The 19,528-nt window shown below is 38.4% G+C and overlaps 1 protein-coding gene across 17 annotated transcripts; it reads right to left on the bottom strand.

Moving 5' to 3' along the window:
• Window positions 1-6,439: 6,439 nt before the first annotated feature.
• Window positions 6,440-16,726, bottom strand: ZNF770 (zinc finger protein 770). Of its 17 annotated transcripts, none has more exons than XM_080596155.1 (5): window positions 15,147-16,726; window positions 14,483-14,564; window positions 14,138-14,207; window positions 12,924-13,030; window positions 6,440-10,436 (listed from the first exon to the last, which is right to left on the bottom strand). In XM_080596155.1, exon 5 carries the CDS (start codon window positions 10,290-10,292, stop codon window positions 8,106-8,108), a length of 2,187 nt encoding a protein of 728 aa, XP_080452281.1. In that variant the 5' UTR covers window positions 10,293-10,436; window positions 12,924-13,030; window positions 14,138-14,207; window positions 14,483-14,564; window positions 15,147-16,726; the 3' UTR covers window positions 6,440-8,105. The 17 variants fall into 17 exon arrangements, with proteins under 17 accessions (XP_080452281.1, XP_080452292.1, XP_080452294.1 ...); XM_080596166.1 differs by having other exon boundaries at window positions 14,138-14,210; XM_080596168.1 differs by lacking the exon at window positions 15,147-16,726 and adding an exon at window positions 14,905-15,067.
• Window positions 16,727-19,528: the final 2,802 nt, after the last annotated feature.

Below are 19,528 nucleotides of genomic sequence, written 5' to 3' on the forward strand. Positions count from 1 at the left end.
ACTCTAAAACAATTCAGTAGTTTGATGTCACTTCACAAAGAAATTTGGGGGCTTGTATCTTCGCTGCAATGCTAACTTATGTGCATTATCTAACTATTAATTAGAAATACAAGGACATTCCAAGTTTGCAGAGTACTTTGAATTGCATACGTATTATGTAAGGTGTAAATACAATTCTTAATTAACTTTTAGTGGAAAAAGAATCTCAATAATATGCACACATCTTATGCCATGTTTGAATTACAGCCTGTTTTTACTCCAGGTCACACCAATATGGCTGTCTAGCAGAGAATCCCTCCTACAGAATTTTGCTAAATGGAAACACCTTTCTTCTTTAAATACAAGCATAACTAATACAAGCATAAATACAAGCATTACCTAAAGAACTCAGACACGCTAAGGAGTAAAAAGAAACCATCCAATACAGACTTAAGCCATCATGGTTAGAAAGCTACTGCAGCTCTTTAAAATCAGCTTTTAAATCTAGCCTGATGAATTGTACACTTAAACACAAGAATTTTATTTATTTGTTATCTCTGAAGAGCTCTGAAACAGAAAACTCCAAACATTACAAATGTCAAGTCTCATCATGCATGCAACCTTGCACTTACAGCTTTTCTTTTAACTGAAGAAGGAAAGTGACTGTGGATATGCAGCATTTTGAAATATTACTTCCAAAATTATATGAAATAAGTTTTATAAAGGGACGGAGGAATGAATGGCATGGAAATGGAATAATATGTACATTATTCAGAGAAGAACAGAAACCTCCTGTGTCTCTTACCTGTTGAAATGATAAAAGAAATGTATTGATTTAACTTGCTTTCAGGTTAAAAAATAATAATAATCAGAAAGCTTCTCAAAAAAGATCACAGGAATCTTTCAGCACGTATAAAGTTTAGGCACGATGAGAGGGGTTATTTCTTTGGATATAGTTTATCTTCAATAGTAGTTAATATGCACTAACTGTTCAGTCTGTTCACTATAATTTTAATTCAATCACGTTGTACTGCTTTTACAATTTTATTTATGTGCATTCTTCTAGTCCAAGAGTTTGTCACAGTGTTCATCTCATTAAATATGGGTACTCACTCAGTAAATATGTGTACTTCCAAGTATGTGTACTTCCACTCAGTAAATATGGGTACTTTCAAAAATGATGCCTCAGTTTAGTAACAGATGCTTCTTAAAATATTTAGAATTTTAAAGTGTAAAGAAGCCGTCAGTAGCATTCTGATTTGTGTATAAATATTTATTTAGCACACGTTCTGGCCAATGTACTGCCCTTGATTTTTGTGCAAAACTTACAGTAACTTCAATGGAAATTCTGAGCTCATGACTAGAGAAAAATATGGCTAATTCAGCAACCCAGCTGCTTTTATATCCCAGAATAGCAAGCAGTGCCTCTAGTGAGGGAGGTGGGGAAATATGGGAGTTTATGTCATTCTTAGCTTTCTGTTGCTGGGCTCACATTTCGCTAACGGCTCAACTTAGCACAGACTCTGGGGTATCCTAATTCTCTTCACAGACTTTTAGCTGGATTTTTAGCAACTGGAGCAGAACAGTGGTATGAATATAAGAAATCAGTGGCTAGTACCTATAGCTCTAGAAATATTTGCTAGAAATCCTGTGAGTGCAACGTGATATGTGATAAAATTTCTGTGGGGAAAGTGCCTTCTTAAATCCATACCGCAGCTTAACCTCTTTAAACATACTGTTTCCAGCTTCTCAAAAACATCTTTTCTTTTTTAGTATTTACTTATTCTACTCTTTCTGTCATAGAAACCAGAAATTAATAACAGAAAGACTACATCTAGCAGAAATTCTCCGCTGGTAAGAAAACTGTAGACAACTCTCTTAGGAAGATTTGTAGTACTGTGAAATCCTAGAGTGTATGAGTTGAAAAACCTCTGGGTTAACTAGAGTGTCACAGAAGAATGACAAAATTTCAGATCAACCTTTCAAAATAATATGACTTAGATTTAGTTATGTAACTGGCTATCCATAAGCTCAAATACCCACAAATAAGACCTCAAAAACTAGAATGGTTGGAAAATCAAGCACACTTTAAGTATTAAGCTAAGTGTTTCCAGACAAGTTGAATTTGCTCTGTTATGTGAATATGCATTATATTGTTCTAAATGACAGTACATCAAGACAAGAACTTTAATTAATAACCTCTCCCTCTTAAGTGTGCAACTCTGTATCTTATCTTGCTTGCTGCACACTATTCAAGCACTTTATGAAAGCAGCATCATTCATTTCCTTTAATCTTTTTGCAGGCTCTCAATGTATTAGCTGAGTGCTACACAAATAATAACTAGTTCTATTTCTGCAAAGCTCTCCACATGGTGATATTATCCCTGTTCTACTAAAGGGAAACCAATTCTTGATGGCCAAGAAAAAAGCAAAAACCCTCATCAGTGACTACTTAATTTTACATGCATTATACCACATTGTAAATTCAAGTACAGGCTCTATTGACTACACCTGAAACTCTAAGATAGTATAGCTACAAGTCATATACAGGGTCTTGAGCTGGCAACCAAAACTGAGGAATGCACAGTGACAAGATAACTGTGGGAAGTCATCTTCAAATATTTTCCTTAACATTGCATAAGAACTTTTCAAGAAGATTAGGGAGAGGGCCCAGTTTTTCAAGTCCTAAAGGATTTTTCCTTTCTAGTAATTTGGTAATTCCCTGCTGTTAATATTGTAGACTTGTCTATAACAAGACCTTCAACACTAACACGTAGAAAATTTGTTACTAGTTATTTTTAAATATGTTCAAGACATACTTTCCTCCACAGCTGTGTGTAAGATAAAGCCTTTTAATTTGCTTTCTCCTGATTTCTAAATTCTATACTTTAACCCATAAAGTGTTTCACTATTGCATAGAATAGCGTTCCGACTAGCACAAAAGGTAATCATGGCTATCTTTTTTTAACAGTCCTTATACCACAGGCTCGACATTTCTAATCATGGAGGATTTTCAATTTAGAGAGCTCCTCTACTGCATGCATCCTCAGTAACCGAATCAGATCCTATTTTCCTACTACTCTGATCAAAGCTCTAAGATGCCTTAGATTTAAAAATAATAATCATGAAAAAGAAATATATATATGTGCCACTTGATATGTTTTCAGAAGCAATGCTATCAGTTCGGCACTGCAAGTGGTATTCCTTCCACCATATTAATTAATACTAGGACACACAGTACAAAGTACAAGGTAAAGTTTGCTATGGCAAACAAGGTTGCCGTATTACTACTTCAAAGTTACCTCAATGTCATGAAAAAAATCATAACATATGAGTCTTAAAAACTATCCTCAAACCGACAGCGACACTTGAAGTGTCTAGAAGACAGCAAATTTCCACAGTTTATAAAACCTGCGTTGTCACAAACAGGAGTCTCTCTATTCAACTGTATTTTTGGGATCCTCTTCAAATCAAAATAAAAACCGAGGACATCATCTGAGTTTCTGTAGCTCAACAAGCTACGTTTGCAAGCACATACCAAGCATTATAATGTATACTCTTCCAAATAAATAAATAAATAAATAAAATATACAGGTAAAATAACACAAATTTGCATGCCAGGAAGGTAGTGTTTTCCATGATTTCAACAGAAATTTAGTTAGACCAATGCATTAGCAATATAAATGGGAGACAGCATGGGTAGTTGGCTTCTTTAGATAAGGAATAGATTTTTTTTTTTTTTTTTTTTTACAGTAGTGGCCACAATTTTCTGTGTTCCTCTCCTTCACTACGTCAGCAAGACACATTCCAGTGCCACGTCCTGTGAAGCAGCTTGAGGCAAAGCTGGATAGCCATTTCCATATACTCTTAACTACCCTAAATACCCAAACCATTCAGTGGAGAAGGAGACACTGTCTACATCACAGCTGGTCAGCTTCTTGCATACTCATGTACTGCTTCTCATATCACACTTTCAAATGGGTGGCCCCAAACTCACCAGTTCCTCAGCCCCATACGTGGGCCCTCAGACCTCTTTCACATATCTTCCTACCAAGACGCACATCTCCTCTGCATATACTCTTCTAGTTTAAAAACCCCACTCACCTGCACACCATATTCTTCTTCATTACTCATGCTTCTCACGTACAGCCCCACAATTTACTTTCCCCATAGTCCTCTGTAGTCAGACATTCAGAGAGTTGTGGAGTTTTTTGGGACAGGTTCTCAACGCACCATTTTGCGCATACTGTGGCAGCACGTATGTGACAAACAGCTCTGTGACCTTCCATAAGTCACATGGGGTTTCACAGATCCATACAAATTAGGATCTATACATCCAGTATATATATGTATATATATATACATACACACACACATGCTATGTAGTGTAGTATACTATACTGGAAAGATTCCAGCAAAGAGGAAAAATTTCAGCCACATACACAAATTATGTCAGGTGTGCAACAGAATCAAGTCATACATCGGCAGATCCAGGAAGAAGACAAGAACTGAAATGGCAGAGTACAAAAGTAAAGCAGCATTCAAAAACTTGTGACATCTCATGGCAGCCAATGTTCACGTTAGAACAGTGGTTTCTGAACAAGGAAATGATCAGTTCTACTTGTGTGTGATTTTGTTGGTGTAAGGATGATTAATCCTCCATTTTCATGGACTTCAAAGATTTACTTTTTAAATAGATGCTAAAAAAGATGCTGTTTAAAAGCTGCTTGACAGATTTAGTCTGTATATGAAGAAGCCCAATTAATATGCTTAGCCTGGAGAAAATAAGGTATATGAGAGCACAGAAGAGTCACATCTGTGATTTCAGTTTTCCTTACAATAACCTTCTCTCAGATGCATCTCATCCATAGCTACTAGATGACAAAACCAGGCTATTAAGTTCAAGCTTACACTTAAAAACTCCACATAACTTTGTGTTAGAAATAGGAACCATGACCCCTTTAGTTACTTACAACATCTAGACATTTTGAACATTATGACAAGGGGCAATTAGGACCAAAACTATAGTCTTTATTGATTCAAGAGTCATCCAACTGTACTTACCTAAGCATTACTCAAGTGAGGTGCTGTTATGAGATGACAACTCTGAGTTTTACATCTGTGCTAGAAGAAAGCCAGGAAAACTAAGCATTAAATCCAACATCACAGTTTGAAGCCGAAGGTCTGATTAATTTCAATTAAGCTTCTTCTGTGTCTGTTTCCCATTTGCCTCATCAACTTTTCTTGTTGGCTGTAGGTACAATAGCAAGAGTAGATCACAGACAAGTGACAACCTAATTGCCCAGCAGCTACAAAAACAATAAAATGCTTTTTCTGTGTTTTCTGATGGCTTTTTTTCCAGTTGATTTTCTTCACCCCTATACATATTTTGCAAGTTGTGACTTTCTGCAAACACTGCAAGGATAGCACAGCAATCATGTAAAGTTGCAAATGTTTTAAAGCTAACCATAGCTCTATTTCCTAGATAGAAAATGGACTATGTGATCAGATAGTACTGCAGTTCCAGGGAATTTAGTACTGCATACTCCATTTGCCTTACAAAAAAACAAAAGCCCTGTTAACCTTTCTCAGTTTATATATAAGTATATAATAAATATATAAATATTGACCTTTTTTATATCACATAGTACTTCCTCAAAGCTGAATTCAGTTTGGTAAGTTCACCTGAAGGAAGTTCAATATGAACACAGAAGGACCCGCCCTTCTCCTGTTTACAATATACTTCAGAGATTGATGGCTTAAACTTGCCTGGGATCACGATGGAAAATGACTAACCTACTAATGACCAATGTGAAATATGATTCTTAACACTGGGAAAATCCCTGTTGCTCAAATTCACAAAGATGCTTCCAGAACTTTACTGTTGACTTCAAGAGACAGGATTTCAATCTCAGATTTTTTCCCAACTCTTAGAAACCTCTTTACCTCTTTCTAGCTGTTTTATGCTGTAATTTTGCTAAAATTATGAATTTATACTGGCATAAAACTTTTGATAAAAAGAATAGAGAGATAGATAAACAAAAAGGTCATTACTGCCCTTCTGAAATCCCAAGGAAACCAAAGATTACATTAATTTCTAAATTAATCAGACAGTAATACTTTCTACCTGTCTATCCTTCAAAGTTACCTTTGTGTATTATCTTCCTCCGTTTTACTCAAATTGGTATTTTTCAAAATATACCAAGCTTATTGTTCTCAAAACATTACACTCAAATTTTATAAAATGACTGACTTCACTTCTTAAAACCAGATCTTACTCTCTTTAAACGTGTTTATACTTTACTTCTATGGCAAAAAAAAAAAAAAAAGGGAAGAAAGAAACGAAGCCTATTTATTCTAACACACAAAGTGCTATTTTGATTCCTAGTTTTAGACTTCTCTGCATACTGAATATTATAATTTCAATACTCTAGTTTGCACATAAAGTATACAACAAAAGTGCAATATAAATAAAATAGTTTATTACAAGTATTTCAAGAGCTCTACAATACGCTTTCAAAACATTTTATACAGTATTCTCTTTCAATATGAAACAATTCACATGGGGAGAAAAAAATCTCAATATATAACTATAGTCATTCTTAAGACACTGAATTAGCCTGTCATACAAAAATCATAGTAACTAAATGTTTGAGTATCTTTCTTAGTTGTATTCTCTCTCAAAATAGGAAAGAATAACACACAAAAATAAAATAAAAACTCCCTTCATCCTTCATTTATACCAACTACTATAAAGCTTATGCCACAGCAAGACCTACATAAGTTGCTTCAAGAAATAAAAAAAATCAAAAAGTTTACTTAAATAAATACGTATCTATTTAAATAGTGAAAAGAATGCCGTGTATCTTACAGTTATATTAATTTAGATATAGTATAAAAAAAATCATGTTTCAACTATTCAGAAGCTGTGTAACAAAGGAAAATACCGTAAAAGGTAGTTTCTTCAGAGGAAAAACAAACAAACTTCATTCTTGTTCTTGATGAATAAAGCTCCACTGCACTTACACTTTTTGCCAGCCCCACATGTACAATGGGCAAAGCTCTCTACTTACCAGAAGTAAAAACTACAGACTCTATTAACACAAAACCAGAATTTGAGCTAAAAGTCATTTTCAGTCTCTAATATTTAATGTAACAAGAACATGATTTCCCAACAAAACTGCTTGTCTGAGCTATTATCACAACTTAGAGAACACTTCTTTTACTGGTGCAATACGCATGTCAGAAGGAACAGATAGTAACTGCATGTGTAATAAATATTAATGATAATTTCTTGCCTTCTTTTCCTGTAGAAAATTCAGCATAGCATGAATTGACAAGAAAAAAAAAAAGTTGAAAAAGCAAGAGATATTGCAAGAAGTGGAAACAATGAAGTGGTAAAAAGGATTAAATGATTATCAACCCTGCTACTTTAGCATTGTCTACTCATATTTTACCATAAATAAGTTAAAAATGTAATTCCTCACCCACAGATCTCCAAGCATTATCCAGTTCATTTTTCTCTTTATTAACTGTTCTATAACGCTAATCAAGTTTTTCTCATTAAACATTCTTTCCCTCTTCCACAAATTTGTTCTTTTTTTTTGCATCTTCTTCATCTAAATTTAACTGTTTTTTGTTTTTAAAGCACGAACTAAATACAGCAAGCACATGCAACACTTGCATATTTGTTTGCAACGTACAGGGAGCTAGAAGGAAGTAAAGGGACCATTTCCTGTATTCTGGAAATTACCTTGTTCATCTTTACTTTTGGATAGTTATCGTTGGGCAGCGTACTGTCATATAATACTATACAGGAAAAGGTAGGGAGCTCTGCAGATTGCTGCAACACCATCAACAGTGTAAGAATGTAAATTTATAAATACATTTAAAGAAAAGAAATGCAAAGTAGCTTTTTTATTGCTTTTTTGCTTTGTTTTGTTTTTTTTTTTAACCATCTTCTCACTGTCATCACATATTATAATCAAGTAGACAGTTCTGAAGACAGCAAATTAACTCTTCATCAGGTCTTCTCCATAACACAAAAAGATAATCCTTTCAGTCAATTATTCAGTGTAATATAAGCCTTTTAATAATTATGCAACCAAAAATGTTAATGTATAGTTTCACGGGACAGCATCCAGTTTCAATGAAAACAATATGTTCCCTTGATGTTGCTCAGTGGAACTCAGCTTTAATCTCTCTTTAAAGTGAGTAAGGTGGTGTCTCTTCAAATGTGGGGACTGTCTGAAATTTTTACCACAAACTGAACATTCAAATGGCTTCTGTCCAGCATGCATTAGGTAATGTCTTTCAAGCTTAGAAGGCGATTTGAAAGTTTTAAAGCAGATACTGCACTGATACACTTTCTTAACATGACTTTTTTCAATCCCGTCAGAAAAATCATGCCAATAACTGTAACAGCTTTGCTCTGTTTCCAACAATTTACTACACAAATAAGGCTGTGTGTTTCTCCTGCTGGTGTCGAGAACAAAGTCCCCTGACTCAATTTCAACTTTGATTTCAGCTGCTTGGTTTGACTGAATCAGCTCAAAATCTTGAAAGCCAGCTGCCTGTGAAGGTGTTTGAGAATAACCCGAATAACCCACAGGCTGCGAAGACTTAAATTCAATGTGATCTCCCCGATGATTGAAAAGTTTGTTCAGATTTTCAAATTCTACCTGGCAAACAGAGCTTTTATAGGGGTTCTTTTCAGTATGGGTGAGCTGATGTCTTTTTAAGTGAGCTGACTGTCTAAATGTCTTCCCACAAACATTACAGCCAAAGGGCTTCTGTCCCGTGTGTATAAGATAATGTCTTTGAAGTTTGGATGAAGATGGAAAGATTTTTTCACATCTGTCACATTTACACACTTTGTGTCTGTTATGTATATTTTTAGTAGGAGCTGAAAAAGCACAGCGAAGTACTTCTGGATTATCAAAGAAGCCATCATCTGATGAACCATAAAAAGCATCATCCTTATTATGCACTGAATTATTGATGTTTAACATGTGCTCACCGGTAAGCATACCTTTTAAATTAATTCCTACTTCGAGAGGTTGTAGGTGCTCTTGCCAAGATAATGGCATGGCAAACATTCTTTTTGTCCGATTACTAACTGCTTTGTGCATGTCAAGCTTGCTACAGCAGTCCTTGAAAAATTTAGTGGAAGCATTCTTATCAGAACGCTGATCTCTAACTGCAACCAGGTCAGGACTTTTAAAGTAACCTGATTTCATTTTTTTCCTGCCAGTCACAGAAAAATCTGATGCCTTTCCTCCAGTATGCTTCAGCTTCATTAGGATCCTATTTTTCATGCTGACTGCATGGCTGAAAGCTGTTGTGCAGTTATTTGAACTTTTGCCATCTCTCAGGTAACAACATTTGTGCAATTTTAGAACCTGCTCTGTTTCAAAACACTGGTTGCACATTGGACACTGAAAGGGTACAATACAAATTGAACGAACATCACGTGGGTCATTCTCCTGGGACTTGTAAGGGTCATTCTCAAAACTATCCATCTTTCCTTCCAACAGTTTCTGTGGTCTGAGATATTTAGGAGTCTTTCCTTTGTATTTGATACTGGGGACAGTCTTATTTCTGGCATGGAGCTGTTTGTGCTTCATGAGTTTGCTCTGTATTTTAAACCCCTTCTGACAAAAGCAGCACTGAAAAGGCCTTTCTTCTGTGTGTGTGAGCTGATGGATTTTCAAATGGGTTGACTGTCTGAAAGATTTACCACATGAAGAACACTTAAAAGGTTTCTGGCCAGTGTGAATAAGGAAGTGTCTTTCTAGCTTAGATCTTGAAGGAAATGTCTTGTTACACGATTCACAAGCATGAGTTTTCTTTCTCCTTCTGGTACCATGCAGATGATCTGCCTTGAGGCACTGATGCAGCATCCACCTCTCTTCAGTTGTAAAAGACTTCCAGCACACAGAACATCGAAATATGCCACAAACGACCCTGTCTTGCTCGGAATCCACAGATTTTTCTGCTTGCTTGATATCATTCTGATAATTTGCATTGTGAAGCTGCTGATGCTTCAAGAAAGTAATTAAGTTTTTGAAGTTTCTGTGACAAACAATACACTTAAAAGGCAGGTTATGGGTTAATTGATGCCTCTCCAGATGGACTAACTGCCTAAACATTTTATGGCACACATGACATTCAAATGGCTTTTGACCAGTATGTATCAGATAATGCCTAGCTAATTTCGATGGAGTTTCAAACTGTTTATAGCAAGTGTCACAAATATATGGCTTTTTCTTGGGTATCCTGTTAGCTGTTACACACTGCTGTACTTTTAACATTTTTAAAAAGCAATTACACCTTGCCTACTGTTAATTTCTTCAGATAAGTATTTCAAGTGAAATCATCAATTGCCCACTAAGATGGAAGGCTGTAGAAGCAGCAAATTTTCTTAGAGGAGAGATATTCTTAAATCCCACAGGTCCCTAAAATAAGAAAAAGAGTATTACTTTAGCCATAATTGCTCAAGTTTGTCCCTTGTTTTCTACATAAGAGACCAAAAGCATCTGAATTAGAATACTCCTGACTTAATTTAGCTTAAAATGCTTTCCTCGTAGCAGAGTATTTACTTGTTCTGTTACATGATGGAAAAACTGTTACATGGAAAAACTGAAACTTGCTTCATCTGAAAAGTAGTCAAGTCATTTGTGCTGTAATGCAGGTATTACTCAATCCTGCCACTTATTTCTAGGTCATATACAGTTTAACTACCTTATGATGTTTAGGCTATTTACAAATAAAGGATATTCTTTAAAAAAAAGAACAAAAAACATATTGTAATAAATTTCTCCCCTACAACACTACTTCTAAATCCCACATGCAGTTTTATAAAGATAACAGAAAGAGGTAGGAGCTAGGGATTCTTGCACTTCAAAATAAAAATTAAATGAATGCCATGTTTGTGGGAAATGAATATTAAGAACATATTGAAACTAAACAAAACACAGTTACTATTCACACTCGTGTGCTTTGTTTTGTCAACTGAATGCAAAACAAACAGTAATCGTTTTTGCTTTATCTCAGAATGGCAAACATCAGAGCCAGCCACCAAGCGTAGCAGAGTGGAACCATAAGCTATCACCAGAATGAGGATGGAACGCAGGCTACATTCACTGTATCACAACCAAGCTAGAGTGCCTGAGTTGTGATACTTATCCATGCATATGCTCTTTTGTCATCATAAATATAAGCATTATCTTAAATCATCAGTGAATGTATTAGTATAAATCAAAATCATGAAAACAGTCAATTTTGAGTTTCCTCAAATTTTCAACACTTGGGCAACCTACTGTGTCTCAGCTGAACAACAATGATTTGCAAACAAAAAATAACTTCTCATGCACTCAATTACTTGCATCTTTATTAAAATATTCACAGGAACTCATATGAGAGACAACCTCCAACAGGGTCTTAAGCACTTCCACTAAGGGGGTTCTTTAGCCTCAGCAGGGTTCCCTCTCCAATGCTTGCCCTTCTCAATAAGCTTCTCCTTGTGCTCAGCTGAGCCCTGCTTTACTACGAAGTTATTTCTCTTGTCCTTCACCCCACTGAACGTGGAAAACAACTAAAGGTTGTTCTTTGTGACAACTGTGTATTCACAGTCTTCTTTCTGTCCTTTTTTTTTTTTAAATAGAACAGCCTTTGTTTTTCTAAGTGTTGTTTTTATGCTTACTTTTTTAAAGAAATAAAAGATTGGTCTTTTTAATCATCTCTGGACTAATTTCAATTGGTCACATCCATCCTAAATTGCAGCATCTAAGGCAGACGACATATTTCAGTCCGCAAGAGCAGGATGAATAACAGCATGAAAATACCTTAGCGTTATTACCTATATTCCCTAATATAAAAAGGGAGAGTGATGTAGGGAGCAAACTTTGAAGCAGTAGCATAATAGCTAAAACATGTGACAACTCTGTGGCAGAATACATTTTTGTTAACTATAATTTTGCTACTACAAACTCATAAGTGGTATTTTGATACAAGTCACAAATCATGTATTCTTTCTATATACCAGCAGAATAAAAAAAAAATAAATCATTTTTTTCAGTGTCTCTAAAAGCACTGCTTCTTCCCAAAGAGGCTACACCCCTAGTTTTTAAAAATTCAGAAATACCTGAAAAGTCCATTTAATGTAATTCCAAAGAATAAAAGCCTACTGCAGTGTAAAGCAAGTTATGATGAGATTCAAGATGTGCACAAAAGACTGAAAATATCTGGTAAATCAAAGTTTTTCTTACACTTAATAGAAAGAAACCTGGTCATCTGGTAGGATCCTTCCATCCCTCATCAATATGATCCTATATAATTGTAGGCCTTATTAATAACATTTGGATGTATGCCTTCAACGCAGTTGTCATTGCATTGAGGAATTATGTAATCTCACTACTTTGATAGGACTTGCCAACACCGCAGAGCAGCTGAGAAAGTCAACTTTTCCTTTCCTATACTCTTCCTATACAATTTTAACAGCTACTCAGTTGCAGTCTTTTGAAGATGCACGATACCATACAACATTCTTAGGAGACCCCTTTTTCCTCCCAGTTGTCATGTCACGTGAAGGTAGGGAGGTTGCAGTGAGTATGTAACACCAAATGCTTTCTAGTTTGTGCTACAGTGAAGCTACAGACAGGTAGGCTTAGAAAAGCAGTGTATTTCTCTGCTGTGCTGGAAATTCCTGTACAGCTGTGGTTCAAGGCAGACTCCATTAGCAGGGAAAGAAAACCTCCTGAGAAAGAACTGTAAAGACTGATGAATTTTAGCTAACATGCTGTCATACAGATCTAATTTACACATCAGGAAAGTACTCAAGCAGTACAGTGACATGCAAAGAAAAAAGTCCAAAGTGAGAGACAGCTGTGGCATATTACACAAGGGATCTTGTATTTAGCTTATAAATGTATTAAAGATTCTACCTGATGAATGAGGAAAAATGTTCTGTAGTACAAGGTGTCAAAAGCAGAGCAGAGCTTCTTACTGTGGTCTTCTGCCAATGAAAGACTGAAGGCTCAAATGAGGGAAACTTAGGCAACGCAAAAGAAGGAGAAAGGTGTTAAGATGGGCATTACTGTGCAGCCCAAATATATTTTCAAATCCTATTTAATAAGGACATTTCTGTGTACCTATTTCAGGGTGATCTGTGCCTTGCACATCTAAGGAATAAACACACTGCTGCTACAGATCAAAGAACAAAAGGCAAGCTCAGAATATTCTCTTCTGCCAGCCCTAGAAGTACATAGGCTCGTCCTAATTAGAGTTTAGATTTAATAGATACAGATTTAATTTATGGACTGGGCCCAATTTAATACTAAATTGACGCTACTTTTCATCTTGGTTGCAAGGTCATGCAGAAAAACAGGATGAAGATGTAGGCAACTGAAGGTTCACAGACCTTCTTATGTCAAGTATTACTAAAGTACATATTATGTTTATTAACCTTCCAGATGACAGCAAGCTGCAACAAGCTGAAAACACAATGGAAAAAAAATCTGAATTCTAATCTTGCCTTTACTAATCAGAGAAGATTCAGGGAAAAAGAAAACAAAAAAAAAACAGGAAGTGCACTTTAAGAAAAGGAAACACAAGATTTTCTATTTACAAGGAATAATCAACTGGAAGGGGAACAACTCAGTAAGTAACAGTTGTACAGAAGAAACCTGGAGACTAAGTTGGAACAGAAGCTGGATATGCCAATAACATGCTATTATACCAGTATGTATAAACGGAAATAAAGCTTGAAGGGCACGTAAGTCTCCCATGCTACTGCTTAGAATTCAGCTGGAGTACGCTATCCTGTTTTGAGTACTGCCCTTCAAACTGAGTCAAGTACATAAACTAATTGGAATGAGTCCAGAGAACAGGATCGAGAATGATCAGAGCTTAAATGCATAATATAAAACATTAAAATAACTGGGAATGTTTAAGTTAAAGACAACAACTGATTAAAAAGCAAAACAAGCACCAAACAAACATAAAAGCTGAAAACAAAAATGAAGTCGCTCCCAAAGACATTTATAGCTGTGACTAGAAATTCAAATTATTGGAGAGAGGATTCAAGTATGTTATCCTTAAAGTTACACAATTTTTCTTAATAAGGTTTCAAGTAGGTTGTGTGGGAAGACTGTCCTACCTCCAGCAGTGGAGGTCTTCCAAAAAGGCTGTATAAAGATCTCTCAGTTCCCTCACTCATGTAGCAGACCCTGCTTTGATGCATGGGAATAAATGAAAAATTAATATCCTGGCTTGTTTTCCTATGGCTCATTAATATAATTCAAAACAAACCACCTACAAGTTGAAAATTCAGTGTTTTCAATTTGCCACTAAAGGATTGTTCTGCACTGTTAGTGTGTCCTCCAGACCCTCCAGAAAAGCTAGTGGCTGTAGCCTTCCTGACAATTACAAAATTTAATTCTAACAATAAACGTATGAAGAAAGGTAAAAAACAGACAGGTGAAAAATGTAGCTGCTGACCTACCAGACACATAGCATGCAAGAGAAACAAGCATCTGAGCACTGAGACAGGCGCACTGCTCACTGGATTTCCCCACCAGTCTTCCCTACAGAAAAATTAGGTTGCAATGTTGGGGGCACACAGTTTACCAGCACTGTAATCGTCACCTTTATACAGAAATCAACATCACGCATTACAGCTCCTCGAGACTAGCACATCTCATCTCCCCCCCTCCATTCTCCACGTATTTTTTCAAATCATTCTCTGAAACCAAAGCACAGATGAGGGAGAAGTGGGGCTGGTTTAACAGCAAAACTAAGTTCTGCAGAAGGGGCTTGGGACCTGGCACAGACCCTTTCCACCCCAAAACGCCACAACAGCTTCCTCCCCCCGCTCACACAAGTCTCCTAAATACAGTTAAAAGCAACCAGCGAAGCGGCTCCTACAGAAAGCAGACAGCGAACGGCGGCCGGCAGCTGCCCCACGGCAGCACACGGGATCCCTGCTAAAGGGCCGCGCCGGCCCGGCCCCCAGCAGCCCCCCGCCTACCGGGGGCGCGGTACCGGTACCGGCAGCGGCACCGCCCGGCGGCTCTGCCCTGCCCTGCCCTGCCACACCGCGCCGCCGGCCGGCCCGGGTCGCCGGGCTCGCATGCCGGCCGAGGGGAAGGCGCAGGGGAGGGAGCGACCTGAAGAAGCAGCCACCGCACCGCCGCCTTCCTCAGCCTGCCCGCGGCGGCCCTCGCCTGAACGCTTCCGCCCGGATGGCGCCCGGCCGCCGGGACGCCGGGAAACCCGGGCCGCGGCTTTCCGTTCCCCCGCGAAACCCGGCCTGGCCGGCCGCCTCCTGCGGCTCCCCGGCGCCGGGCACCCCAAGGGGGCGGGGGGGTTTGAGGCCGGGCCGGGCACGGGGCCCCTTCCCGCGGGCGAGGGTTTTGTCCTCGCCCAGCCGCGCCGAAACCCTGCTGGTGGGGTGACGAGTTCTGCGTTCCTGATGACACACGTTGTTCCCCACAAGCAGGACACGTTTTATGCTGAAGCATCACAAAATAACCGATTCCCAGTGGCCGCAGGCTGTTCGACGGAACCCCGCTGGTGGAATTACAACAAGGCCAAAGCCTGAGGTGTAGGACGTTGGGAAGCGACACTGGGAAAGGAAGAAGACTTTCCAAAAAGATACCCAGTAACTTTTGCGCAGAGCAGTAATAGTTCCGCAGAGTTTTGCCTTTCTTCTGAAAGAGGGACCAAGGAAATTCAGGAGATATGGGTGGAAGAACGCAGCTGGAGAAACTGGGGGTGCCAGAGGGGCCTAGGCCCACAGCTGCAGCTGCTGGGCTGTGGCTGACCTCAGGTCTGCAGACAAATGCCAGAACAGCCAGAAAAAAGCAGAAGCTTTTTATTTCAGAAAGGAACATGCAGATGGTACAGCAGAGAATAAGAGATTCACCGTAAAAGTCAGTTAATAATTAATAAAACGCAAGAATATGGATGAGGCTGATACTGTGCTCAGACTGCTGATTATTATGCTGACGGGCACTGTTCTGCTCTGCTCCCCTTTATCTGAATCCATCTGCTTTCTCCAACTCTCTGCTTAGACCGTAGCGGCTTTGGGACAGAGCATTCCTAGTCACAGGTACATATTTACCTTTAGAGTAAATATGGCTGGGTTTCCACAGTTCTGCCACTGTTGCTCCCACTCACACAGCTCCCATACTCAGATAGCAGGACCGAATGGTGCTGCAGTACTGCACAACTCCTCTTCACAGAAGAGGGGATCGACATTTTTGTACAGTGCCTGGAGTAGTGGGGTCCTGAGCCCTGACAGCATCTTAATAGAGTAATTATAAACGGATACCAAGAAGTGTCCTGATATAGTATGAAAAAAAGTTCCACACAATGAGCATTTATCTTTGCTGATTTCTTACTGTGGTACATCACTGAGCAGAACTCAGTAAATTATTGGATATTTATCTAGAAATGACTGAATATTTATCTGCAAAGCAGCAATATCCAGCCAATAAATACATAAATAAATAAAAATGACTTTGGGAAATGACATAAAGATACAAGTTTCAGGGAAAAAAAAAATATATATATATATATCTTAGCCTAATGACATTGTGAAAAAGTTTTCCTCATGGACAGATTGCTTCACACATGATTTTTAAGTTTCTTTTTATACACTTCAGGAAATGGAATCATAGAATCATAGAATGCCTTGGGTTATAAGGGACCTTAAAGATCATAGAATCATCAAGTCTTAGAATGGCCTGGGTTGGAAAGGACTTCAAAGAACACCTAGTTCCAACCCCCCTGCCATGGGCAGGGATGCCACCCAACAGATCAGGTTGCTCAGGGCATTGTCCAGTCTGGCCTTGAACACCTGCAGGAATGGGACATACACAGCTTCTCTGGGCAGCCTGTTACAGTGCTTCACCACTCTATGAGTGAAGAATTTCCGCCTGACCTCTAACCAAAGTCTCCCCTCTTTTAGTTTAAAACCATGCCCCCTTGTCCTGTCATCTGGATGATCAAAAAGTCACTCTCCATCTGTTTTATAAGCCCCCTTAAAGTGTTGAAAGGCCACAATAAAGTCACCCTGGAGCCTTCTCTTCTTCAGGCTGAACAGCCCCAGCTCTCTCAGCCTGTCTTGACAGGAGAGGTGCTCCAGCCCTATGATCAACATTGTGGCCCTCCTCTGGACCTATTCTAACAGATCAACATCCTTCTTGTGCTGGGCACCCCAGATCTGGACACAGTACTCCAGGTGGGGTCTCACAAGGGTACAATCCCCTCCCTTGCCCTGCTGGCCACTCCTCTGTTGATGCAGCCCAGGACGCAGTTGGCCTTCTGGGCTGCAAGCACACACTGCTGGCTTATGTCAAGCTTTTTGTCCGCCAGAACCCCCGAGTCCGTCTCTGCAGGGCTGCCCTAAATGAGTTCTTCTCCCAGTCTGTACTCATGTCGGGGATTGCCCCGACTCAGGTACAGCACCTTGCACTTGCACTTGTTGAACCTTATTAGGCTCACGTGGTTCCAACTCTCAAGCTTGTCCAAGTCTCTTTGGATGGCTTCCCTTCCTTCTGTTGTATCAACCGTACCACTCAGCTTGGTGTCATCTGCAAACTTGCTGAGGGTACACTTGATCCCATTGTCTATGTTGTTGATAAAGATATTAAACAGTACTGGTACCAGGACAGACCGCTGAAGGATACCACTCATCACCGGCCTCCACCTGGATATCAAACCATTGACCAACACCCTCTGGGTGTGACTGTCAAGCCAGTTCCTTATCCACTGAATGGTCCACCCTTCAAATCCATATCTCTCCAATTTGGAGATCAGGATGTCAAAACCATCATATGGATGACAGAATGACAGACCTCGTAAGAATGACAGACATCATAAGGATGTCAGGATGACAAAACCATCATAACACAGGATTTAATAACTATAATTCTCTCTTTGGGTAGAGGACAAACCCAATCACCTCTCCCTCACTGTTGTTGAATTCAGATAGATATCGTGTTGCTAAAAAAAATCATAATTGTTTACACGATTCTGTATAGAGTAATGAAAGAGAAGTTAGAAGCATTTACAAGCTTAAGCACTTTTTAAGGCCCCAGTAACTGCAGATCTGTTCTTGAAATGTATTTTTTGATAACTAGAAATAACTGCCTATAGAACAATTTCTCCTTCATAGTTAGTGATATTAGAAATTAAATCAGCCTCATCACCAGTGGTTCTAAATAATATCTGACCTAGTTTGCGATATATAAGCCAAATTTTAACACTACAGGACAAAATTTATTTGCAGTAAAGTTTAAATGCTCAACAGCTTTAATAGCGCTGTTCACTTCAATAGTATGCAATTAAGACTACCACGTCTTGCAGTTAAATGGGGATTGGACAGCCTATATTTGAAAGCTTGGAAATGTTATATGACCAGAAGTGAGTGATTTAGCCTTCTAGGTGTCAATTTCCTGGATATAAAAAGTACTTAATATTTGCCACATGAATCTCAAAAGGCTATTCAGGAAATTAGTTAATCATTTAATGATTGTAGATCACCTGAGTATGTATCTTATATTTTTAAAATATTGCTTTTGTCTTAAAGTATACTCAGTCTTAGCAGTTTGTTCTTCACGAAACCTCTGGGCTGATCTGAGGCAAGAATGCAAGCAGCTGAGTTCTGCTTGTTCCCCATAACAAATTAATGTAGTAGATCCACAGCTGGTGTAGATTGTTGTAATTCTCTTGATTTTAATGAAGCTGTAGGAATGTATACCAGCTGAGGATCCACTTGTATAATTCTGGGAGTTAGCACAGAGTGTAATCCAAAAATACTAGATTCAGTCTCAGAGCCCAATTAGTACAAAACAGAGTAATTAATTTTAAATGTTCTTGTAAAGAACCTGTCAACACGGGGAATCAATTATTTGCTTTTATGGTGCTAAAGAATGAAATATGCACAGTTGGTAGGAAATGATGTTGCAATATTGTAGCAGCAATGCAAGACCTTCTAGGAGTAGAAATTGGTTTTATTTTAAATCCAAAGTGATTTCAGTTGTTCACTTACACTCTCATCCTATATACTGTTTTTGGATATGCCTGTTTGTAACCTGGCTGTGGTTATTTTCACCATCCTGTCCCACTTTGGCAAGTCATTGGAATTTATTCACTGTCCTTTGCCTCCTTGTCTGGGTGTCCAGGTTCTTGACCTTCTAGTCTAGGTGCTATGAATACATGCCATTCTTCAGCTGCTTTTTTCCTTCTGATGCTTCAATACCCAGATACTGATATCCATTCTCCATGCATACAAACCTTAAAATTTCTGTAACAATTATCTACATACTGAGAATATGCAGAATGTGTGTGTTTCAGTATACTCCTACTACCCCTGTTTTATTTAACTACATAAGATTTTATTTAATATATATTAATAGATACGAGGGGCACACTGAAACAATCTGTATGATTGTTATCTGACTTGGCACTCAAGAAGTTAAACAAATCTGGCTCTGGTGATAGCTGCAGTGTCACATGGAAGATTTATTATTTTTTTTTTCTC

This window comes from Anser brachyrhynchus (assembly GCF_964034855.1).
Source record: "Anser brachyrhynchus genome assembly, chromosome: 5".
Classification (NCBI taxonomy): domain Eukaryota; kingdom Metazoa; phylum Chordata; class Aves; order Anseriformes; family Anatidae; genus Anser; species Anser brachyrhynchus.